Here is a 26,611-nt window from a genome sequence, read left to right on the forward strand (position 1 = left end):
AATGCTTATTGGACTTAACAGGTGTGTCGGCTGCCTGAGTTTGACATTTCTATGCTGTTGGTTTCTGCCACTGTGTGACTGTGTGAAGTCTTGGGTTTTCATTTCCATATGTGTTTTTAACAACTTTCCTATTGTTACTTTTGTGTGCCTCTAAGTCAAAAGTAGGTAGAACTGTAAGACCTCATTGAATAGACGAGTGACGCGATATGATCACCTTTGATTTTGGGTGACATTAGGCTGCTGTTTACAATAAAAGCACAGGCAGGGACAAATAGCATGCAGTGGAGGAAGATCGGACAGCTGCTGCAGCAAGAAAATCACGGCTTTAGATTAAGAACACTTGGAGTCATACTTTAAATCAAGAAAAAAATATTTTAAATGAAGTTTACAAAATGTGGGGAACAGAGCATAGAAAAACATTAAAATGAAAAAAAAGTGGAATATTTTCATTTTACCTGCATGCTCTTAAGTTAGTAACAGTATTAAAGCATTGGTTTAAAGCCCTTGTCAAATATGCCTGAGCAACCCCCTCCCTTTCTGTCTCATTTGCATATAAGCTTTAAAAGAAAATCTTTTGTGCAGGAAGTGGCTGGAACCTGAAGATTGCGGTCTTGTCAGATGCCTATAAAATAAACCTGTATGGTGGTGTGAAGAGTGGCATTATAAGGTGAAGAGAAGGGGAGAAATAAATGCTGCAAAGTTTTCCTGTTATGGGATTCGGGTTATGCCTCTGAGAACAAAGAGGAAGCAGCCATGTTAGCTTTACTGAAGGGAAAGCCAGTCTTGCATTTAACTGCGTGGTGGTAGAGGGCAGTGTAATTCCCCGACTACTTTAAATTCTCAGAGTCTTTTCTCATTTTCTCACAGAATTCAGAAGGAGCTAGCTGAAATTACTCTGGATCCTCCGCCTAACTGCAGGTATGTAGAGTAGTTTGCGTTTGTTTTCTTTGGGGGCTAATTTGACTGACAAATGTTTATTAAAATCTAAAACTGGTAGTTGCCATTTGATGTTTTTAGAGATTTTGATATATTAAGCAGTTTATGAGATGCCAGTAGATATTTTCTGAGTTTTGTTACAAGGCTGGCATTCCAGGAAAATGAGATTCTTATGTTTTAGAATTTTTATATTTTGCATTTTCAGTAGTACAGTAAATACTGCATTTGAATTTGAATGTATACCTTGGGTTATGTGTATTAAATCTACCTGCATTTGGTAAAGGGTAGATCAGGGTTTCTGTGTTGCTGACTATATTGCTGCATCAGATTTTTATAAATGAATATTTGCTTTCAAAAACTGATTGGTGTCAGTTTGGGGGGAGTTTGTGTTTCTCTTCTGTGGTTATAACTGAATATACAAAAGTTTTTGTATTTAATATTGAATGCGGATCTGTCTCTGCAGAGATTCTTTACTCTCTGCAGAGTGTGTTATAAGATTTATGATAGCTTAGTAGTATATCCAAGTTTCAACAGCTATCAATACTGTTTCTTCAACACATTGGCTAGCACGAATATTGGGTATTGCATACTTTTTATAGAATGTCATCTTATTTTATACCTACATTGCATTCTCTTTAACTGACAAAAAGCAGAAGAAAAATAATTCTGTACTTTCATAGATTATTTGCAAAGGAAGTGTTGTTTGGAACTGTTTTATTTTTTATGAAGTTGTGCAGTCTTTTAGGATTTTATGAGGTTGAATTTCTGTAATTCACTGTTATAAAGCTTATGAGTATATATCTACATTAGGTATTTAAGTAACAGTATTACAGTTCTCTAAAGAACTCAATCAAGACATTCAGATGTTTTCAAAGTTTTTTTTACCTTCAGCTAAGGTATTTCATTTCCTAATTTAAAGGGATTTATAATGAGATCTACAGTATAATAAAGTAATAGGCCTTGGAGTTTTACTTCAAGTTTTATTTAAAATCTTAAGTACTTTGATCTGAGTAAATTATCAGAAATAATATAAGTGCTTAGGCTATCAATTGACATACTAATGAAAAGTACATTAATTATTTTGACCATCAAAGGGCATTTTGAATTGTCAGTTGGGATTTCTTTTTAAATCTTTGTGACATTTAGTTTGAATAGTTGGTACTTTATGGATGTTTGTATTTCTAGTACTTGATTGTGCTCTTTATCAATAATTGTTTACTTTTAAATAAACGTACCATCCCCGATCTACACAAAGCAAACTAGATTTTTAGTTCAATGCCCATGTCCCAAAACTCTGGGAATTGGGAATTGCCTGCACAGTTAGCAAAATATATGTTGAATTCGAAGCTCATCAGATGGTTTACTATGACAAATGTTATTTTTAGTACTGATATCATACAAGTAACTGCAATTAGACTGCAATTCTATTTGCTTTATGCTGTATGCCAGTGTAAACTTGTTCCTAAAAATGTTCTGAAGTTGGAATAGTGAACATTAATTTCTCTGGTTCCTAGATCATCCTAAGTATTATTTCTCAGGATTAAAATATGTTAAATGAAGTAGGGGTTTTAATGCAAGTTTCATAGGTTCCTGTAAACTATTGAAAGTATGGTGCTTATTTTCTCTTTGTAAGAGAAAATGATTTAAATGTTTTAAAAATTAAAGTGGTATGTATGTTATTCTCTGCAGCTCATTTAGTGTTTTGTTGCAATGTCAGGTTGAAGTATGTACAGTGCCTTGCGAAAGTATTCGGCCCCCTTGAACTTTTCAACCTTTTGCCACATTTCAGGCTTCAAACATAAAGATATAAATTTTTTATTTTATGTGAAGAATCACCAACAAATGGGACACAATTGTGAAGTGGAACGAAATCTATTGGATTTTTGAAACTTTTTTAACTAATAAAAAAATGAAAAGTGGGGCGTGCAAAATTATTCGGCCCCTTTACTTTCAGTGCAGCAAACTCACTCCAGAAGTTCAGCGAGGATCTCTGAATGATCCAATGTTGTCCTAAATGACTGATGGTGATAAATAGAATCCACCTGTGTGTAATCAAGTCTCTGTATAAATGCACCTGCTCTGTGATAGTCTCAAGGTTCTGTTGAAAGCGCAGAGAGCATCATGAAGACCAAGGAACACACCAGGCAGGTCCGTAATACTGTTGTGGAGAAGTTTAAAGCCGGATTTGGATACAAAAAGATTTCCCAAGCTTCAAACATCCCAAGGAGCACTGTGCAAGCGATCATCTTGAAATGGAAGGAGTATCAGACCAGTGCAAATCTACCAAGACCTGGCCGTCCCTCTAAACTTTCAGCTCAGACAAGGAGAAGACTGATCAGAGATGCAGCCAAGAGGCCCATGATCACTCTGGATGAACTGCAGAGAACTACAGCTGAGGTGGGAGAGTCTGTCCATAGGACAACAATCAGTCTTACACTGCACAAATCTGGCCTTTATGGAAGAGTGGCAAGAAGAAAGCCATTTCTCAAAGATATCCATAAAAAGTCTCGTCTAAAGTTTGCCACAAGCCACCTGGGAGACACCCCAAACATGTGGAAGAAGGTGCTCTGGTCAGATGAAACCAAAATCGAACTTTTTCGGCCACAATGCAAAATGATATGTTTGGCGTAAAAGCAACACAGCTCATCACCCTCAACACACCATCCCCACTGTCAAACATGGTGGTGGCAGCATCATGGTTTGGGCCTGCTTTTCTTCAGCAGGGACAGGGAAGATGGTTAAAATTGAGGGGAAGATGGATGCAGCCAAATACAGGACCATTCTGGATGAAAACCTGTTGGAGTCTGCAAAAGACCTGAAACTGGGACGGAGATTTATCTTCCAACAAGACAATGATCCCAAACATACAGCAAAATCTACAAAGGAATGGTTCACAAATAAACGTATCCAGGTGTTTGAATGGCCAAGTCAAAGTCCAGACCTGAATCCAATCGAGAATCTGTGGAAAGAGCTGAAAACTGCTGTTCACAAACGCTCTCCATCCAACCTCACTGAGCTCGAGCTGTTTTGCAAGGAAGAATGGGCAAGAATTTCAGTCTCTCGATGTGCAAAACTGATAGAGACATACCCCAAGCGACTTGCAGCTGTAATCGCAGCAAAAGGTGGCTCTACAAAGTATTAACGCAAGGGGGCCGAATAATTTTGCACGCCCCACTTTTCATTTTTTTATTAGTTAAAAAAGTTTCAAAAATCCAATAGATTTCGTTCCACTTCACAATTGTGTCCCACTTGTTGGTGATTCTTCACATAAAATAAAAAATTAATATCTTTATGTTTGAAGCCTGAAATGTGGCAAAAGGTTGAAAAGTTCAAGGGGGCCGAATACTTTCGCAAGGCACTGTATATACAGTAGCAGAGATGGTATTGAGAAGCTGTTGTAAAACCTAGCTTTGAAACTTAATAATTAAATAAATTCCTGTGTCAAAAATTTATATTAGCTGCTTAGTTTCAGTAATTAATTGAGTCTCCATGTAATACATGCTTTTAATGGTTAGGTCTGTGTTCCAATGGATATTCTTTATAAATAATGATGAGATTTTAGAACAATGTCTTGTTTGTTATGATTGATTAAAAATTATAAGTATTTTAGCCACATCAGCATTGTAAGATTGTTAGTGAATTCTTTCCCTTAAGGCTGTGAAATGTTTGTTGGAAGATAAAACTGTTTTGATCTGATAGCATACTTTACTGCACACAGTTGCCTAGAGTAAAAGACTTGCAAATCTATAAGTCTCATTGCATTGTTGACTAATGCTGCTTTCATCAATGAGTTCCTGAGGTGCTGTATTAAGGCTCAAAGTTATTGTTTACAAAATGCAGATGATTTGTTTTTCTTCCTGAGGAACTCTCTTTGCATAGCTTTACAATTAAATACAAACCTTCCGATGTTACTACCAGAAGGCCTTATAAAAAAGCCCTAATCATTATATGTGCATTTAAATTGAGGCACTGCTATAACACGACACCTGATGAAGGCTCCACAGCTGAGATATTATCTTTTTCGTTCAAATTTTCAGTGTGGAACTGTAACTGGCAAGTAAGGGAAGTTCTACAATATCTGTGTTTGAATAACCGTGAAATTTCATCTTAATTTTGACTCCTCTACAACAGAATGACCTGAACATTGATAAGGCTGTTTAGCTGGAATACGCTGTATGAAAGATAAAAGCAACATTTTTCTTCAAGGTATAAAAATCTTTAGTATTGTCTTAAATAGCTTTGGTACACACTGTTTTTTTATGACATCTTGTATATTGTGTTATTGCAGAATTACATTGTGCAAACAGAATATTTGACAAGCTTGTTTAAGAAGCCGGAAAACACGAAGAGGAAGTGGGCTATGTTTTCAATTTAGGTGCATATGTTTGGTGTTCTCTTTTGAATTGTTGTAATTAGCCACTAAATCCTTTAAAAAGGTTTGTTCGCTCATGCTAGTAACACTATTAAGTGTACAGAACACAATGTGGGCTAAAAGAAAACGGTACATTTGACTGATCTGCGTTAATCATATAGGTATGGTTTTAGAAATCTGTTGACTTTCAAATGAATATCTCTTCATGATCAAAGGACGATTGTGTGTCTGTGTAAAATAATACAGAAAAAGAAATTCAAGCAAACAAAAGAAACAGAAATCAAACATGCAGAGCTCACTTTAACAAGATCTACAGTGTTTGCAATGGATTCTTCACAAATCAGGGCATTGTTATCCTGTTTAGAACTGAATTGGATTATTACAGATCTGTAGCACTTTACTTTCAAGCTACACTGTTCATAGTACTGGTATTTTCATTGAGAGCATGCCTAATGGCAGTGGAATTCTCCTACCATAAAAAAAGTGAATCACTTCATTATGCATCATTATCAGATTTTGTTCTTATATTATGCCATTGAATTTTGAAGAAAAAAAATGTGATTTTATGTCAGTTATTATAGGCTGTTAAAAATAGCATTATGGAAATGGTATTTTAACAAAAGAATATGGGATTGTGAGAAAGGTTATACATTTTTAGAGAATGCTGAAGATTCATTTTTTGTCAATGGTTTAAATATCCAGAAGGTTTAAATGCAAATTCTATCTATCTGTTTTAAACGATGTAAATCTGTCCGTATCTGTTACACATTTTCACATTCTTCAGTTCCTGCATTTGAACAGGAGCACAAGATAAATTTCACTGTCATGTCTTTTTGATGCTTAGGTGTATTCTTTACTACTAAACAGTGATTTTATGAAAAGTGACATTCAAAAGGAAAGAAGAGTTAAATGTTTTATGGATTTTGAAATATCTTTACTCTCTGATATTTTTACATTTTGTATTTTATCAATGTTGTGCTAATCTGAATTCATGCTATATAGTATTTCAGATTGGAGAGTAACACAGAACAAAGGAAGACTGGCATTAGACACTATTAACAGACTATTACATTTTATTGTCTTGATTATATGTATAAAAGAATTGTGAAGGTAATACCAAAAATGCTGTTTGCAGAGACAGAAATATTTAATATGAGTAGCTGAAGTTTGAAGTTGTAAAAGGATATACTTTACTCGGAATGGGCTGTGTATTTTTTAAAGTGTATAGATGGTATAGGTTTATAACAGAGCTTCCAACTTAAATTTGTCGTTAAGGTGTGATTTGTGTGGTTATGAATCACAAAAGCTAATCATATTGCCAATAATAGTTTGAGTCACCTACAGGCGTCTTAGGCGTAAATGTCTATTTTTGTCAGATTAGGCAATAACCAGATGGCGCAAGGTGAGTAAAGAGGTATTACTTTACTATTCTTTTTTTAAAGTGAAAGCAGAGTGTTATAGCACTATACCTGTTTGTTTCCTTCTAAGAAAACACTGTTCCTCCTTAATGTCTAAGGTTCTCTTTTCCGTTTTGGCAGCCAAATAGCCATTTATTATACAAGTGACAGTCCTGGTCTTTATCTAGTGCTGGCTTCAATCCAGCTGTCAAATTCATGGCAGGGTATATTGTGTCACAAAACATCTAGCAGACATTTGCACTGCTGTGAGGATCTGTGAAATGTTTCAGTGTGAATAGAATGGGTGCCAGGAAGTTATTGATCTGCAATCAGGTGAAAAAAATAGTAAACATTTTTGTTTTGAGTTTGCTAAGCTGTGTTACTTTATTGAAGACTATTGGTGGTGTCCATGGACCGTTTATAAAATTACTGGGGTAAATCATTGTTTTAGCAGGCTATGTGACTTTTAAAGCCAGTTTAATACACATTGTAGTAAATGGTTCATGTTCCAAACTAAGCCATTCTAGGACTTGTCTCTTACAAACTGTGCAGTTCTTACTTATGTAGGCACGTAATTAATCCTACTTACAGTGAAGATCCTTTCGGTTTGATTCATCATCAAAGTGTTTGGGGAATTTACTGTTTTGAGACAACTCTAACATTGTTATTACTTGACCAAAGGGATAAATTGTGGAATCTGGTGCTTATTAGTAGTTAATAGTATCCAGTACAGCAGTTTAAGAAATGAGAAATTTGTATGCCAATTCATGATTTATGATTTATTGTATATTCTTTTTTTTTGTACTGTTGAATGTACATTTGACTAATGAAACTATGAAGTCTGTTTAGCCGGTATTAATGTTAATATATTATTACTTTGTTGTAGGCTAATGGCATTTTTATCTGCATAAAACAGGCTAGTTTTAATTTGAAGTCTATGTTGAAATGCCCTGTGTATAGTAATTACATTAGATATGGTGACTCCTTGTTTGATAACTACTTGAGGCTATACTGCATATTTTTTAGTGACTAACTTTTTTTTTTTACTATAGTCTCAATTTTCATTCCATTTTATTGATTCTTTTTAAGATTCGTATGGTTAACCTAAAGATGCTCTTGATAGTGAACCAAGTAGCGTCAGTTGTAATTTACCTAAGCCTTGGGGCAGTAGAAAAACAAGAAGGAGCAGTTTCCTGTATTGTGCAAGTATCTTTAAACAATTGATTATTACTAAGCATTCCTAAAATGCTTGGGCTAAAATCTGTTTTTGAAAGCTACCACCAAAGCACCAACTGTTTGTGCTTTTTAGGGATTTGGGGAATTCTTCTAAATTCACTGTGTGAAACTAAAATAGGCAAATAGTAAATTAATACTTCTTTTAAAAATAGGAGCAGATGATTTGCCCTGTGTCTATAGCAGGAATATCCACTGGTTTTAAATTTAAAATAACTTATTATCTCTGTGGTTGCTTTTTCACAAGATTTCAGTTACTCTTGTCTGTCCCCATAATCTTTTTCTCCATATGCACATTCCTGTAGAAGGATGTCTGTTCTCCACTGAGCCCATCAGTCAAGGCTGATAACAGATTTGAGCTCTGTCATGGATTGGCAGTTTGGCCTCTTTCTTTGATAACTATACCACAATTACATTTTGCTCAAGTGATATCTTTTACGACTGCATGTGTTACAGTAAGTGCCCAGTGCAACTACATGATGAAAAGAATGTTTTGTATACTTCCTGAGTTGTACGGTATCTATAACTTGTCAAGCGCTGTGCAGAATGTCATACGATTCAGTTTCGCAGATAAACCAAATCTTAGATGCATACATAATTCTGTACAGCAAGAAGCTTGAGTAAGATATAAGCCTACTTTGTAATGAGATTTATGGTCTGCTTTGTTCAACACTGAGCTGCAACACTAAGTTGTCTGAATTGCTGTCTTCATTTGGGACTCTTTCACATTGAACCAAGTGCTCCTATTGCTTAGGAAACATAGTACTTTAATGTATTAGCCTTAAATTAGTTTTAGATTGTAAGGTTACTGTATGGTGTTTGTAGTTCTCAACATAGTGTGTTTTTTTTAATTTTTTTAATTTATTCTTGTTAATTTATTCTAGAAGAGCGATAATGAGAAGCATGAATAAATATCAAATGAGTTATTAAATGGCGTTTAATAAGAGCATACACAGTATTACAAAATAGCATTTTATTAGCATTTATTCTGACTTATTTTAGAACTGAAGCTACAAATGTCATTATATTTATGGTATAAATATATACACAGCATACACAGTATTACAAAATAGCATTTCATTTGCTCGACAGCTTTCAGTTATCGAAGATGTTTCAGTATACAGTGTATTAAAGTACTACATTTATTTTTAAAACAAATGAATGTAGGTATCACAGAGTATACTTAAATTGGTATGCTTAGACGCTACTCTGATTGACTCTCATGTTTGAATCTGTGACGTTTCACAGGGCTGTTTGCCCAAGACTACAAAACATCTTATTTTCCTCTCCCCTAATCTTCTACTCTTTCATGCATTATTTTAAATGGGGATTACCTGCAGGAGCCAAGTTAATAAGGAGAATGAATCAGTTTTTTCCTTCTGTAAGGCCCATAGTTTCTCTTGAGCCCTTGAAGAACTACCCTGTCACACTGAAAACTGGAAATTTAGAATACTCAATGAAGCATTGTGGAAACAAAAACTAGGCCTCTGTTTAGTTGTGTTAGTTATGGATGAGCCCTTGCCCCTCTTTAAGGAGAAATTTGCTTACATATGTCCCTTGGCTTTCTGACGTATTGGGTTCTCACCTACTGTATTTACTCTATCACTGACACTGAGGAATTTGTTCCATTCCGTACTTGTTATAAAGAAGGAAAAGGACACTAAAAGAGTCCTGTCTTACTACATTCGCAGAACAAAAGATTTCAGACCTTCAGGCCAGCTGCTTGTCTGTTAGAAATATGCAGACAAAAGAAAGACCAGATTCAAAACAAGCCATTTCAAATTGGTTAACTGATTTTATTGCCCTGTTCTTTGAGCTCTGCAAAAGATGTTTCCTCCCATCAAAACATTGTCTAAGGGGTCTTTCCACAAACCTGTAGTTAAGAAAAAAATCTGTCTGATCCTGTCTGTCTCATGCTTTTGCTTGCTAAAATTGAGTACAAATCAACAGGAGGGAAAATAAACCTTGACTTAATGAAAATGTTTGCGACTGAAATTGAGACCATATGCAAACATTCATTCTCTTGATGGTTTATGTATCATCATGGCAATTAAAAAAAAAAATCCTTTAGGGTGAGTCATTGTTAATCCAGAATTTCTAAACAATTCTATTTAGTCTCTTTAAAAAAAGAAAGACCAAATTATATTGTTGAAATGACTTGTCACATTTAAATTTATAAAAAGCTAAACACCCCATGTCCATTATGAGATGAACACGGATGAATCTGACTACCAGAATTGTGTTTATTCATCCATGTAGAGATGTTTCCACATTTGAAGGTGAGTAACAAAGAAAATGTAATCATTCTCCACTCATGCTTACTAGCATGCTTTTCTAGCAGCATATATTCTAGCAGGTATATTATGGGAGATTGAATGTTAGGATTAGATTATTTTAAAACAAAAGTGGAACCTTTTTTTCCACTGAATCTAACCTATTTTTCGTCTGATAAGCATTGTAATGTATTAAGTGAACTCTAAACTCTCAAGTGTGATTTCTCTGTAAAGCTTGCTCGTGTGGGACAGGGCTTGAGAAATTTAATTATGCATGAAGGACGTGTGAAATCTATCCTGACTGCTTTTGAATGTGAATTTAGCTCCCGGTGTTTGTCTGTGTTGGCATAAGTGGAACAAAGCAGACCTGTACTTTTTGTTCCTGTAGTAAATAAAAGACATGCATTAAACTGAATTTGTAATGTATCTTTAGTATAAGATAGCTACAGTATAAGCAAGCAGTTTGAAGTATGGGTTTTTAATGCTATGAAAAAGTCAATAACATATTGCTAAGCTTGTCTGAATTCCTTTTTGTTTGCCATTTAGCACAATTAAATATCTTGGCAATTCCTTTTCCAACAAGTCAGAGCACAGCAGCTTTCTTCATAGCTCTTAAGTACAGTTCACAGTATGTGATGGTAATAATTGGAGGCCCATTTTGTGCACATGAATGTATTTTTTTTTTGGTATGGCCATGTGATCCACTGTCATTTAAGTACAGTGAATATTTGAGTGAAGATCTTAAACGTTTCCTAGCAATAATATTGCATTAATGTGTTCATGGCATAAAATAATTCAATGTTATTGTTGCTGTTTTGCTAGGACTACATTCCGATTTTGTAATATATGTACCAAATGTAGTAGTTAGTAACCTTGAAAAGCATTCGGGAATTACAATTTTGTAGTTATTTCATTGTGCAGACCCCTGCAATGTTGCAGTTTTTGCATTTTCTTTGAAGTTTTCCCCAGAAAGTGTTCGGTTTGAGCATTCACAATTTGACTTAAAATATTTTAAAAATGTTAATCCATCACAAAATGCGGCTTCATTGGAAGGGGTTCAATACTCTTACAAGACACTCTTAAGAGCTGTTGTTTAGCCTGCTACTTAAACTCTTGACAGAGCTATTAACATTTTTTACTTGTTTTTTTTTCTGTTGCAGCACATTAGGCATTCTGTACGTAGTCAAGCAGTCCGTCAGAGTTCTTAGATGTAAACATGACACTTCACTGTCTGCGTCGCACCTGGTTTTTGTGACAGCTCAGGCAGAGGCAGCACTTGCAGCTATACACTACTGATTGAAGTTTGTAGTATTCGGAAGATTAGAGCAGAAAACATGTTACATGTGAACCACATTGCTTACCACTTCCTGGTATTCATTTCTTTAAATAGAACTACTTTGCTTCATTACCTTGCAATTCATGTGGGCTGGAAGTAGTGCCCTTGCCACAGTTTAACTAGATGCAATGTACAGTGTAATTTAATTTTAAGAACTTTTGAATAATATTATATAATTAGCTATTAACTGTAAACCCGAATCTCAAACTCTGGGCAAGTACATGAAGTACAGGGTACTCATGATATTTCTTATATATACCTTAAACTGGAAATCAAAGAATCAGAGTATCTATGCTTTCGGAAACAAAAATCCTGGCATAATCTGGCATAATGATTAAATGATATTGGCATCATTTTGATAATTTTTCATTCAGCACGGATAGCAATGCACTCAAGTGACTTTGACCATTGAATAAGCACTAAATCACCTCATTAGTGAGAGAGCTGACTGGGCCCAGATGAAGAGATTAAAGAAAGAAACCAATATGCCAGATTTAACAAGAGAGCAACCACTTTGCTCTATCATTATGTTGGAGTAACACCTCAGATGGCACTACTGTGCAGCCAAGTCCTCTTTAGTGATGACTTGAAGTGATGTGGAGGCTACCCTGATGGACATTAGCAAATGCAGAAGTGCACAACTATATGTTACCGACTAGTGAGTACAACTGACTAGTCGAAGGGGGAGGTCCAAGTGTGATGGCCAGGGCAGGGGCATCTACTCTCTCCAGAACTCCACCTCTCGTGATCGATGGCAACCTGATTGTATAATAATACATCGATCAAGTATTGCAGCCTCACCTGTTAACTTTCCTGTGGGCTCATGTCCAGGCCTTTTGGGAGTAATAGGATCGAATCTCACAAGACAGCAACTGCAGCTTCATAGAAGTTTACCGTAGCTTCTAGTGCTTCTGACAAAGTTTGAACACAGTGCTAGCCTGAGACTTTCACAGCAATTCCTTGTGATAATAAATGTTGATCAGCATAATGCATTTACCAACTGTATGTCATATTTGTTCAGAAATATGAGAGTGCTCTCTCCTAATATCTTTTAGATTTGAAAATCGGGAATTTGTTGGGTATAAGCAATGCATTTTTCTTATTCTTACTTTGTATATACAGTATGTTAATTTATGACTGCCTACTGTGATTGAGTAATCAGTTTAACTTCTTTCTGGTTTTAGGTCTTTAGTTATGTGACGTTAGAAGATGCATGAACTAATCTCTGTTGTTAAATCTTACATTTCAATAATGTACATTATAGTTTAGCAAACCATAATAATTTTTTCAATGAAAAGGAAGTCGTTATACAATTCTGGAACCATTCATTGTGAAAGGGCATATATGCAACAATGTCTAGACTTATGGTTGAAATGTAGCAAAAGAGAGCAAAATGTGTTCATGTTGTAGAGTGTTGATAGTTTGTACTAATCCTTATTATTAATTTATAATGTATTCTTAAATATTTCTAATGATTGTAGAAATTCAGATATTAGTCTAGAAAATTAAAGTTCTCAGGGGATTCCAATTTAGCTACGATAATATTTTCTTTCTGGATAAGCATTACATTCATGGAATGGTATTATGCTTTGCAGAGTACATATACAATCGTTAACAAGGATTGTAGATTTGTCTGTTCTTTTATACCATAAATATAATGACATTTGTAGCTTCAGTTCTAAAATAAGTCAGAATAAATGCTAATAAAATGCTATTTTGTAATACTGTGTATGCTCTTATTAAACGCCATTTAATAACTCATTTGATATTTATTCATGCTTCTCATTATCGCTCTTCTACTCAGACAATCAAAAGAAACAGTAGAAGTGTGTCAGTGCAGAACTGATAGAAATTGTACATGGTGTTATGCACTGTAAATTGTAACATGCGTTATGTTATTTTGTACTTTGGATAATGGAAAGTGCAAGCTGATGTTATGTACGAGTAATCCTTAATTCTTTAATACTTGACTGAGAGCAGATAATTAAAAAAAACTTCCCATATTATACATGTCAGTGTTTCAAAGAAAACAAAAAATGTTTCATTTTAATAAGTCATATTACCTCTGCTTAGGGCTATAATAGCCCTAGTAGCCCTAGCCAGCACAGTACAATGCAAATTCCCCTTACACAGTTATTGAGTACTATAATTAAAAAGAAACAAAGTGGAAGGGAAGACACTCATGAAACAAACTTTTAAGCTGTGCTTTAGCAGTCTAATAGTGTCCTGTAATATATATATATTAGTGGTGCTGTTGTCAGAATTGAAAGTATTATATTAAGTAAGCAAGATTGATTTTACCACATCTGCAGCCAATGTCAAGTATGCAACTCATGCTATGGGTTGTCCCTGTGCCAATATGTGAGTGTGCCTGTGGCATGTTACACAGTGAATTTCACAGGTTAAGAGCATACTCCTTCAAAATATTAATGCAATTCTATTTTTTCAATCTGAAATTACCCATGAATACAAGAACACCATCTTATTTGAAGTGTTTAGGGCTATCTAGCTCTTTGAGTTGCTAGCCACTAATTGATCCACAGACCTTATCCTGCCATTCTTGAAAAATAAACTTTGTTGTCAGCTGTGTCTTCTAGTTTGTATTTCTCTGTTGATTCTGAAGAAGGTCTTTGGTTTGTCTCTCTCAGTCCCCTCAAGGATTTTGAATGCTTGAATGAGGTCCTGACATTGTCTTTATTCAAGACTAAGAAGACTCAGTTCTTGAGGTTGTCAGTTTAGGTTATTCTTTTGAGCCTAACAATGTATATGATCTAGTGCTTTGGGGAGGTTTTGAAGCATCAATATCTCAGTGTGGAGATGAAAATTGGAGTGATGAATTTAGCCTGCTTTATGAGCACTGTATCTGCTTTTTAAAATTGTTTACAGACTGTTACTTTTTAAAACATTTTTAAAAGTTATAGGGGAACCACAATGCTATTTTTATATTTCAGTGTTCGAAAGAATGAGCATTTTTTTAGTACATTTCAAATCACCATAAAAGTAAAATGTGCACCGTAATTTTTAAAAGCTCCAATTTACATCACAAAACAGACAAAATTTCTAGGTATGCACAACTGAGATTCAGAACGAGGCATCAAAAATTCCAGTGATGGAAAGTGGCCATATTACATGTAAACAAGCAGGCTCTTGAATATTGTACATCTCTTTTAATCCAATAGAAATATTGCGATTTCAAGACAGTTTTGCCAGCAAATACTACTTGTTAACTCTACATGCAAATCACTCTGGAACATTTCTGAAGTGAAATGTTTGCTGCACAACCTGTATTTATTCACTCATACGTTGCATTACATTAGTCATTACAGTGACTAGTGAGCAGGAAGGGCCACTTCACAATACAGTTTGCACAAATATTTGCTCTGGTGCGTGGTGAGACCAGCAGTTTCTGACAACTGGTGACCTACAGTACTTTCACATAGTGAGACTGGTATGAGAAATTAGGACTGCACTTCTCCTTTAATTTTAACAATGCAGAATCTGTATAATTTCCATACAAACTAATATTCATGCACTGTACAGGGTAGTGTTTTCATCTGTGGGCAGTAAAATTGCAGAAAAATATACACAATTTATGTATTCCTATGTTATGCTTACTATATCGAGTCAAATCAACTTCCGTTTTAGCAGATTATTGTTCTTTATTTGAGATATGATCTAATTTATTTTGGGGTTCTTAAGCCAATATTTATGCACATTAATTTACTTTTGAGTGTTAAAGTGAAAGTAAGCCTAGTCTCCAGAGTGACTAGACTGATAAATGCTCTCCCCAAGTGCAAGTTGATCTCTATAATGGGCTTGAGTCTGAGCCCTGTCACGTTTCGATTGTGATCATGATTCCCAGAATGGTAGCCCACAACTGAGTGCCTCTGAGGGTAGGGTGTGATTAGCTAAACAGGGCTCTTAGCTCTGCAACAGAGACTCCTGCAGCCTTATGGGCACAAACAGGCATGTTGGACCTCTGGTGTTGACTGTGAAGTGTTCATAAATGAATGGCTCAAAGGTGGGCAGGTCAGAGGAGTCTGCCTACAATTTCTCATTCTATTCCTGTATGCGGTCACAGGTTTTAGAGTTGCTGTTTGAGATGGTAAAAATGCAATTGGCTTTTCCAAATAGGGTATGTATAACAAAAATAATCAGTGGCTCTAAATTAAAAAAAATATATATATAGATCACAATTTCTCCTTAACTTATTATATATGAAGTGCGAGTTCATGATATTGAAGAGCCATAGTCCTACACATTTGATTTAAAATCTGATCCAAGCGAGACCATTTGTGTCACAATGAGTTTGTTAAAAGCTGGTCCTCCACAATCAGGGATAAATAACACTGGTCTTTATCCATGTGCCAGTAAGAATTTGCCATATCTAATTTATGACAAAGCTTAACATATGGAATTCCGAAGCTGATCTCTTCTTTTTTTTAACAAAAAGTGTTCAGTACTGAATTTGCACTGCTTCAAACTTACTTCTGTCCGTGTGGTGCAGCAAATGGTAACTTTCAGGTGCCATTAATTCTATTTTAATTCATGGTAAAGCCCTGTGTCTAGAATAAAAAGACTGTAATTGAACAAAGCTATATTGCCTTGCCTATAAAAGTATCCTTACTTAAAACTAAATATTGCATAACGGAAGTAGTGGGTGTAACCCATTTGCTTTTAATGATTTATTCATTTTTTCACAGCCAGGCTAGGGAATCAAACTGTACAAATTTGTTTAACTTTATTTCTTAGTTACCATGTTATGAATCTTTAGATTTCTGTTATGTCTACTGATTTTTAAACCCTGGCGTCAGGCATTTGTCCGTTTCAGTCCTGAGGTAGAAGAAACTCCAGAAGTCCCCTACAGTTATTTAATATTTGAGTTGTGGGTAGTGAGGTGCAGGGCAGGAAATGAGGAAGACGCTTTACAAATCTTCAGGAAATGAAACAGTAGTTACAGCCACAGTCCTCTTGATGTGAATTTGCTTTGTAAATCTGTGACCTAATGGGAAACACATTCTGCAAGTGAGTGATTTTGATCCTTTCTTCCAAATAAGTTACTGAATAATAAAGAAAACCTGCTGTTAAAATAGTGGAATGGCAAAATATGTTACTGAAGAATGAAGCTTCATTTGTATTTCAGTAATTGCCGGTCATGTTTTGTATTATTTCTTACTGTTTGTTGTATTGAATGTTTTTTTTAGATTTTTGGTTTTGGGATACGTCTTTTTTTCCCTCTTATGGATCAGTATTATTTTAACTTAAAACAGTGCAGTGTTCATCTAATTTAATTTTCATCAAAGTATTGTTTGTTCTTAACACCACAGTGTGAATAAAATACATGATTATTTCTGAAGATATTTCAGCCCTGTTTTATCTGTTAGTGATTCCTACCGTATAGATGAGCAATACAGTGATAGAAAGATGTGTGGTGTGAATTACTTAATTCAGACCAAACTCTTTGATTTGAGTGTCTATTTTTATCTTACTTAGAAGCTGTGCAGGGAAAGTTTAAATGAGTCAGACAGAATTTGTAATTTTACAGATGTGGCCCTTATGATGTCAGAATATTTTCATTAACAAAAATGTTAGGAGTGATGAGAAGTAATATCAAATAGCTTGGTTTTGTTTGAATTTAAGATACATAATGGTAAAATAATATTTCTGAATTAATCTGACAAATAACTAAAGAACATTCAAAATCTCAATTGCTAAAGAGAAAGAGGAGATTGTGAAATAATACTATTCAAGAAGCCCTTAAAGGGCACATTTCTGGATATACTGAAGAGAAAATGCAATTTCAGTTCCAGTTGTACAGTACAATAGAGAATTCTTGTTGGTTTTGTTTGAAGATGATCATATGCTCTCACGATTTGGAGATGCGGATTAAAATCATGTGAATGTCTATCATGGCTATTATCACATACTGAAAACATGCTCTGTTTTCTGTAAGTTAATGAACTTTCAAGGCTGGCCAAAATATCTCTGTAAAAGTAAAATAACTGTGGTTGCACACACATTAGCCATTAGAACCTAATCATCTCATTTGAGCCAGAAGCCATATCACCCTGCAACTCACAACTGGCAACCCACTGAAGCTAAGCAGGTTTGAGTCAGTACCTGGATGGGAGACCTCCTGGGAAAAACTAAGGTTGCTGCTGGAAGAGGTGTTAGTGGGGCCAGCAGGGGGTGCTCACCCTGTGGTCCACGTGGGTCCTAATGCCCCAGATGCCGTCCTTCGGATGAGACGTAAAACCGAGGTCCTGACTCTCTGTGGTCATTAAAAATCCCAGGGCGTTTCTCGAAAAGAGTAGGGGTGTAACCCCGGCATCCTGGCCAAATTTCCCATTGGCCCTTACCAATCATGGCCTCCTAATAATCCCCATCTATAAATTGGCTTCATTACTCTCTGCTCTCCTCCCCACTGATAGCTGATGTGTGGTGAGCGTTCTGGCGCACTATGGCTGCCGTCGCATCATCCAGGTGGATGCTGCACATTGGTGGTGGTGGAGGGGAGACCCCATTACCTGTAAAGTGGTAAAGTGCTTTGAGTGGAGTGTCCAAAAAAGCGCTATATAAGTGTAAGCAATTATTATTATTATTATTATTATTATTATTATTATTTGTTGGCTATGAAATCAGTTGTGCTCTTCATTGTTTGTTTCTCGCAGCTATTGACATACCACAGGCATTACACCTTGTCAAAACACCTTTAACTAGTCACTGTTGAGTGCTAACAATACATGTCATTAGATCAAGCAATGTACTCAGAAGATGACATCTGGCCTTGTAAGAACTGCACTGAGAATTTGCACATCTTGGGTGTTTTGGAAAAAAAACACTTATGTACAGTGATCAAACACTGCTGAACTCTTGCCACATTACCATTTTCAGAAAAAGATATAGCAGTCACGTTTGAATAATTTACTTAGTGTAGGTGCTATGGTGCGTTGAGATGTTTGGGGTTGTTGTTGTATATTGTTTATTTTCTAGACGGATAAAGAGCAGATGAAGTGGACCCCTGAATTAGGAATTAAAGCTGGGTAAATCATGTGACAGTGACAATGGGGTGGGGAGGATTACACTGACCTTTGTAGCAGTACAGCAGTCTTTCTGGTGACATTGTCTGGATGCTAATCATTGATAAGGCCATCACAAGCAGCACCCTTCAGAAGACCCTACTTCTTTGGCTTTCATTTGAAAAAAGCTGAGTGAATGATCAATAAGGTCTAATTAAAGTGCTTAGCTGGAAATTTGAATCAAGCCTGCAGGAACTATAGCTGGTGGGAAGGGTGATAAAAGCTGTAGAGGAATTGAATGCCATTATATGATAACTAGAAAGAAATTCTGCCAGAATTACAGAACAGGATACATATTGGGTAGCTTTACACTGAAAGTGAGCAGCCTAAATGTTCAAATAATCAAAAAGGCATTTTGTTTCAGAGCAATTCCTTTGCATTGTAACTATGACTGGATTCTAAATATGCTTTTTATGTCAACCTTTTCTTATATTTTTCATTAATATGATAACAGGACTTCACAAAAAGAAATTGCTAATAACTACCGTTAAATAGCTTTTAAGTAAAATGATGATGGATGCCTTTTTTCCTTAGCTACTCTCGTTGTATGCTATTTATATGCTTTTCTTGAGGCTGTTACATTTTGTAATTACCTTTCTGCCTTTGAATTAATGTGAATCTGTCATGCTTAAACTTTGGCCTCGATTTTAAGGACATTGACCTTAGTAGTAAACAAAAATGTTATTTAAAATGTTTTTTTTTTATTGAAAACATTTTTATATGGTTTATAAAGCAAAATGCATTTTTCAACATGTCATTTACTATTGTGTGTATGCCCTCAGTTATTTGAGTTGAATATGCATTTGTTATCCCAAGTGTTTCGACTTATCCGAATGAATCTGACCTATTTGTATTTCTGATCACATCTCACTCAAAAGAACTAAAGTTCCAGTTATACTTTGAAGGAGCAGTAAAGTTTATTTTTGTGTTAGAATATGAGTAGACTGTTGCTTATCATTAAATAGTGTTTTTAAAACTTTAATTTAAAAAAAAGTGCACTTTGATTAAAAAAACCTTGAAGAAAGTTGACTTTAGCACAATATTGACAGTGCATTTCAAAAGTCTCTAAAAATAACAAATCATTGATACACATTCCAGGCTGTAGTAAGACTTTGTTATGTAATTGCAAATAACAATTGGTCCCGTGTACTGTAATATAATTTTATTTGTTGGTAGTGGTGAGCACGTTTTAAGTATGCACTAACACTCTTCAAGGCTTACAACAGCTATCAGTGGAAAGTAAATTATTTAGTTTAATTATTATTTAATAATTATTCTGTATTTTAAGGTGATACTCTGAAGTCATAGTTTAGATAAATTAATTAACAGGGTTGTAACAAAACACAGAACATGTGAAACCTTTAATAACAAAATTCTAGTATTCTTGATTGGTTATGCTTGTGCATGGTTATCTGCTATTTGTGACAAAACGGTTAAACGTACTTTAAGTGGGAATCTTGAATATTTCAGATATTTATTTCCTGTTTTATATGAAGATGCAATTAAAGCAGCTTTAGTTGCCAAAACATTTTAAATGTACCTAAATTAATTTAATCAGTAGGAAATCATTTTGTATTTCCAGTACTTTTAATAGCTATAAGTCAAAACTTTATTTGAAAATAAAGGAGTTTTGTAAAATGTAGCAGAACATCTAAAAATTACTGACATCAACAAACAGTTGTAGAATTAAGTTAGGAAGCATATTGGAATGGATTATGCATTATTTACATATACATTTACAGCAGACTGCTGTTGAATGAAATATATACATTTCTTTCTAGGGGTCTCTGGTTAATATCAATAACTGTATTGAACAGGTGAGAATGTAAAGTATGTTGCATTGCATTTTAATTAACATTGCTATCCAACACTCCTGCACAAAAAATCAATATCTTGTTGAAAACATGAGTAATGTGATTCAATTAAATCTGAAACTTGTATTTCAGTGATGTATTTCCTATAATTAGTATAAATGTAATATAAAATAGCTCTGAACGGCTTTCCTCGAATCAGTCTAGTGTGAGTTCTGTGTATCATTAAAATAAAGACAACAGTAATAAAGTAATTGACCAAGTTGATGGTAGAGTGATTTTTTTGTTCTAGAATGCCTTCTTAAAAATCCATTATAGCCCAGTCGTATCTGGGGTAATATAATGGGGTTGAAGAATGAACAGAGGTACTTGCTGTAAGATACAAATTCTATTGTTTTTATGGAGACCCTACAGTGTATCAGGTGGTCTAAAGTTTGGATTAATTCCAGATATACAGTTGAAAAAAAAATGAAAAGCGAAAAAAGTTATCGGGGAATAGTGACTGATTATTTCATGGAACTAATTTTGATGTCAGTTTTTCTTTTCCTTTTCCTTTTACAGCATGATTATTACGTGAAGAGCATTCAGACAGTAACTCTGTCGTGCGCTTTATTTTACATGCAGTGATTAAAGAGCACTTTGGGGACTTGTTTGCCCATGCAGTGTGATAGTCAAAATCCTTCAGACATTTTTATAGAAGCATCAAACTCACAGTTAATACTATTACTATATGATGGGACTGCTCATTATTTTTTTATTTTCTGTAATCTAACCAGTGATGTCAGAACTTTATGGTGTCACTTCTTAATTGTGAATTCTTACTTTTTCTCATGTTGTCCACTAATGTAACATCAGCTATGCTCTTTTAGATAACAGTATTGCTCATTGTAAATCTAACACACCAATTGCAGAAGCATAACATTTAAAAATGCATTCTCCTAATAGTGCAGGTGATGATAGGGGTTTTGAACTAATGATATCCACAACCTTGAAATTCAAACTGCTCTGTGCATTTGAGCTCATTTGTAGTTAGGGTGCTATTCTAAACTAATATGTAGACTCAACTATTATAAAAACATTTACAGTAGTAAGTAATAATACTGTAGATATACGGTATGTGTTCTTATACTAGACCAACACTAAACTTATGCTTAGGTTTTGAACTTAAATTCCATGTTACTCAAACATCTTATGAACATCTTATTTTACATACAGTATTTACCATCATCTAATGTTGTAGATTTCTGTGAACATATTTAGAATCGTGCATCCTTCATGTTCTTCCTGTTGTTAAGTGAAAGACTGCATGTTGGAGTGGTGCCATAGAGCTATAGTATCACCTTTCCCTTAGGCGTTTGCAAAGAGCTCATTATAAAATGCATTAGCCTAAAGGAGGAACATGCCTGAAAAGGTATGCTGTATTGTTTTTAAGAAAATACTGCCAGAATCTCTCTAACTATGCAGTGCTTATTATGCCATATTTGATTTTTTTTTAATTAGAATAATTTCTCTACTAGTGTTCTGTAGATTTACTTTTTGCAAAATGTAGGTGATTAAACATGAAAACAGTAAAACAGTGTTTAACTTAGTTTTTTTATGTATTGCATACAAACATACAGTATATGCATATGTTAGTTATCATTGAGAAAAAACCCGTAATGGCCCTGAAGTATGAGTTACCATAAGTTGTCATAGTTACACAGTAGATACTACTGTAATTGCTGTATTTAACACTAGATTCCTCTTTCTGTGTTGTAATGCTGTTGTCAACATCTTCATTCTCGAACAGGGAGAACATAAATGTGGACTTTAAAACCATGTTCAGCGCACTACTGCTGAGTGTGACCTAATGGCTGTTTTTTACTGCTTTGTGTGGTACAGTGTTGAAGACAGTACAGTTTTTTTTTTCTTCAGGATTTGCCCAGTGTGCTGTGGGCATCTCTTGATCTGACCAGGCAGAAACAGAAATGATGCAAAATTCCTGGTTAATTTGGTTTCTGCCTGGAGTAGCCAGGAAGTCGCAAAGTTTCTGACTTTGACATCTGCTGTATTTTATATATTTTGTGCAAAGTTATTTATGGAATTTAGTATGGCTTGAAAGTATTCTGTTAGTTGTCCTGTATTACAAATTCCATACAGAACAAAAGCCTGTTGATGAAAGCAGGACATTACTGAGATCTTGTATTGTTATTAATAATGGTTATTAAAACTTTTTTACATGCCTTTATATTTAAAGGTGTTTTAATGTAGTCCTGTTAATTGCATTTAAAGGTTTGTTACTATAGGAAAAGTGAATACCTTAATACCTTTTAATATCTTTGGATAATGAACTATAAATACAGCCATTTTACACAGCTACAGCAAATTAATTTAATTGACTCTAAATGTTAAAAGATATTGTAATTATACTATTTCTAATGGATAGCTTTAAAGGTACATAAACTGAATGACTATAAGTTGTTTATTCTATACAAATTCATATTTGTGTAAAAATAATTCTATGGTGTCCAAGAGGTCAAGTGGATTAGTTATTGTTACTAGTTGTAATTCACTATAGCCTGTTATTACATCTTTATGTAAAGTGCCAAGGTGACAGTTAAACAAGTTATGATTAATTAGATATTTAAGACTGCTGTTGGTCGGCTGGCAATGTCTTCTGTCGTTTATGACTATACATACTTCATTTTATAGTGCTTTGCAAAAGTATTCAGACATTTGAAAAGTTTTCAAATGTTGCTGATTAACAAATGATATCTGCACATCTTTTTCCAATCAATATTTTTGTTGCAAGTTCACCTGCTCAAACAGAAAATTCTTAGGCAAAATTAGTTATTCATCAGCAGATATCTTAAAGAAAGTCAAAAACTGAAATATGCGACTTGCACAAGTATTCAGACTCCACACATGAATATTTGGCAGAGCACACCTTTTGCCACAATACCAATTCTTAAGTCTTTTGGGGTTAGGTGTCTACCAGCTTTGCGCTCTGGTTAGGAGTGATTTTCGCCCAATCCCCTTAGCAGATTTGCTCCAGCTCATTAAAGTTTCCTGGACTGTGCTTGTGGACCGCACTTTTCAAATTGTGCCACAGATTAAGTTTAGGGATGCCCTCCCATACAGGCCAGTGTTATACAGATCATTTGATGTAGCTGACTGATGCACCGTAACTCCAATCTCATCCACTGAATTCTGCACAGTTGGTCTTTCAAAGTGAGTGTTGGCCTCTCAGTGGCTTACTTCACAAGTCTTCTTCTTGTTTGGCTGATGCGTTTTGGGGGATGGCCTCTTCTAGGCAGTGTCTGGGTGGTCTGATGCAGCTTCCACTTCTTGATTATTGAGCCAACAGTACTCATTAGGATATCCAAACACTTTGACATGTTTTTGTTGCATTTCCCTAATCTATGCATTATTATCATTACATCTCTAACTTCATTAGAAAGCTCTTTAGTCTTAATTTTCATACATTTTCTTCAGATTCACTGCTTGACCAATGATTCCTAAACAGACTGGGGTTTTTATCCAGTAAAACTCACTTCAGTGGTGCACAGGCAGAGACCAATGGTAAGGCAATTATATCCTCATTAGGAATGCTTTCCTGGCAAATAAATTTCTTTCACCTTTATAAACTCGGTGCTACCAGAGCACAGGGGTCTGAATACTTAATGTATCCAGGCAGCATTTTTCAGTTTTTGATTTTCTTTAAATTATCTGCTGACAAGTAACATTTCTTTTTTGAACATTTTCTGTTTGAGCAGGTGAGTTTGCAATAAAAATAATGACGGGTTGAATACTTTTGCAATGCACTGTAACTCTGCATACCTTAGGACAGACTTTTAAAGTTTACAGAAAGTTATATAGTTGTATAGTAACATGGAACGTAAAATATCAAATGCAAAATATATGACAATTACATTTCATGCTTTTATAAAACACAATCTTATCATTTAATTTTAACTAGTTCTTTCTGATAATACCACCGTTATGAATACGAATTTCATTAGGCCTGTCTTCAGTCTGCTTTTCAGTCTGTGTGATCTGTAGTAACTTGTATTCGTAAACAACTAAGCTACAGCACTGAAATTAAATATGATGCAATCAAACCTGGTCTATTTACCATCTGAAAATTTAATTAGACCTTTGAAAGATCATTACGTGGTAGCCCTTACAGTTTGGTTTGGAACTCTGCCAATGTATGTTAGTATGTTTACTTTCCATTCATTATTTAACTTCTCAAGAGCTGTCTTCCATAGTAGATCATCCTTCTACAGTGATGATAACAGACAGGCATTATATATCACCTCCACTAAACGCAAAGTCACAGGAGGCAATATAAAAAGCAGTAATAACAAATGTTTCAGGTGGGAAGCTGCGTCACCATGCGTAGTCTTCAAAAGAACAAGTAATAGGTTTATGCCATGCTGAAAAGAGAAGAGAGAAAACACAACATTTCAGCTGTAGCGCCTTCTTCAGGTGTGAGCTTTACAATAAATGTTTATACCTCTCCTTCCTGAAGTTTGTCTGGTGGTTTCAATGGTTATTACTGTTTTGATGTAGTTGTGCACACCACATAGAATTCTATTAATTCCCAAAACAATCACAGTCATGTCCATTCATCCATTTTCGCAAAGTTGCTTATTCCTGATGAATGCTTTGGATTATGCCCTGGATGGAATGCCAGTCCATTAAAGGCCATACATTCAAATAGGCACAAGGGGACAATCTAGATCTAACAATGTACTTACCCAGCATGAGAATGGATTGTCTTGTGGGTGTAATTTGCACAGTCTGAAATTGAACCCAGGATCCAAGAGATATATACTAGCAGCACTAAGTGCCACACCAACGTGGTGTTAATAATAATAATAATAATAATAATAATAAAAAACAAGGCAGGCAATATTCCACTAAGGTTGTATGTATGTTGTATTCCACTAAGTATGATTTCAAAGGGGTTTGCCTTACTTTAAAACAGTCTTGTTTCTCAAGTGCAAAGTGAAGTTCCCATTCTAAAATAGTTGACAGTTTGGACTTTCTGTATGTTTCTGTTTTATCTGGGAGAGTGTGCTAGTGTACATAATATTCTTCTATCACAGGCACTTTGCATTGATCTATGCATAGTTATAAGTTGAGTACAATGTGGCATTTTAAGAGCGGGGATTATAGTTATTCATTTAATGTCAGCGTAATTATAGACTTGAGCCTGACTTTAGTCAAATTGTCACATGAAGAAAAGAGTCCAGTCCTTATCCTGTCACTTGATTACAGCCTTCTTTGCCGGAAAGAAGGAAATCACTAGATCAAAGTCTTTCAAGCAAAGTGCGGTAGGTTACAGGAATTAATTTTGTAATTTCAGGTTTTATATCTGTAAATGCCGGCTTCTTAAGGGTAAAATATTTGATGATAATATTTAATGGGTCCTGCATTTTAGTTGTTAATGACAGTCTGTCCTCCATGGGGGCTTTGCTTTGGTATTTAAAGCATTCTGTATGGTTACAGGCTGCTATGCAGACAAGGTGAGAGTTATTCATAAATTAAAAAAATGATTGAAAAGATGGTGGTTTAACAGAATTTGCCTTTTGAAGTTATTAATTCTTTAAGCTGTAAGTGAAGTCTTGTGAAGGAATGATTAAGGACACAGAAGGGGAGAGAGATTGTGTATGACATGCGATTAAGCACCAAAGCACATGGTGAGGCAATGTAATTGTAGAGTCAAAGCAACATAAAATTGAAATGTAAAAATTCCCCATGTAGGAACTGAGAAACCAGATGCAGTTCATTCTTTTTTTTTAAAAAAGGGGGGGATTTTCAAGACATTTGTGGTTTTAGTGACTGTGGGGGTACTCTGGCTCTTTTAATACACTAAAATTGTGAAACATTCTATGTGCTAAAAGTGACCACAGAAAGAAAATAGTGGGTATGTATTGAAATAATAGGTAACTCACTACAGGTGTAACAGTGTGAGGTGGCATTACCTTCCACTTCAAAGCTTTTCTTGACCATTGTTTCAGTTTCTATAAGGAAAATGTCTTAGAAAAATGTACCACTGGGTTATTTCTTAACTATTCTTCCTTCATTAATACTGTTATTAATAATAGTGTGATGAATATGCAGAATATTGCACATTGCTGTAAACTGTTAGTAAATTAATAAAATAAACTACACAATTCTATTAAT

At 34.9% G+C, this 26,611-nt stretch overlaps 1 protein-coding gene across 2 annotated transcripts in view; it reads left to right on the plus strand.

The window, feature by feature from the left end:
- Positions 1 to 26,611, plus strand: part of ube2e3 (ubiquitin-conjugating enzyme E2E 3 (UBC4/5 homolog, yeast)) — a 48,433-nt gene that overhangs the window by 2,004 nt on the left and 19,818 nt on the right. For both annotated transcript variants that reach the window (XM_088605155.1, XM_088605156.1), the window contains exon 3: positions 868 to 918. In XM_088605155.1, coding sequence (XP_088461281.1) covers positions 868 to 918 — 51 coding nt within the window. The remainder of the gene's footprint in view (positions 1 to 867; positions 919 to 26,611) is intronic.

This window comes from Lepisosteus platostomus, chromosome 14 (assembly GCF_059453375.1).
Source record: "Lepisosteus platostomus isolate fLepPlt1 chromosome 14, fLepPlt1.hap1, whole genome shotgun sequence".
NCBI classification, from domain to species: Eukaryota; Metazoa; Chordata; class Actinopteri; order Semionotiformes; family Lepisosteidae; genus Lepisosteus; species Lepisosteus platostomus.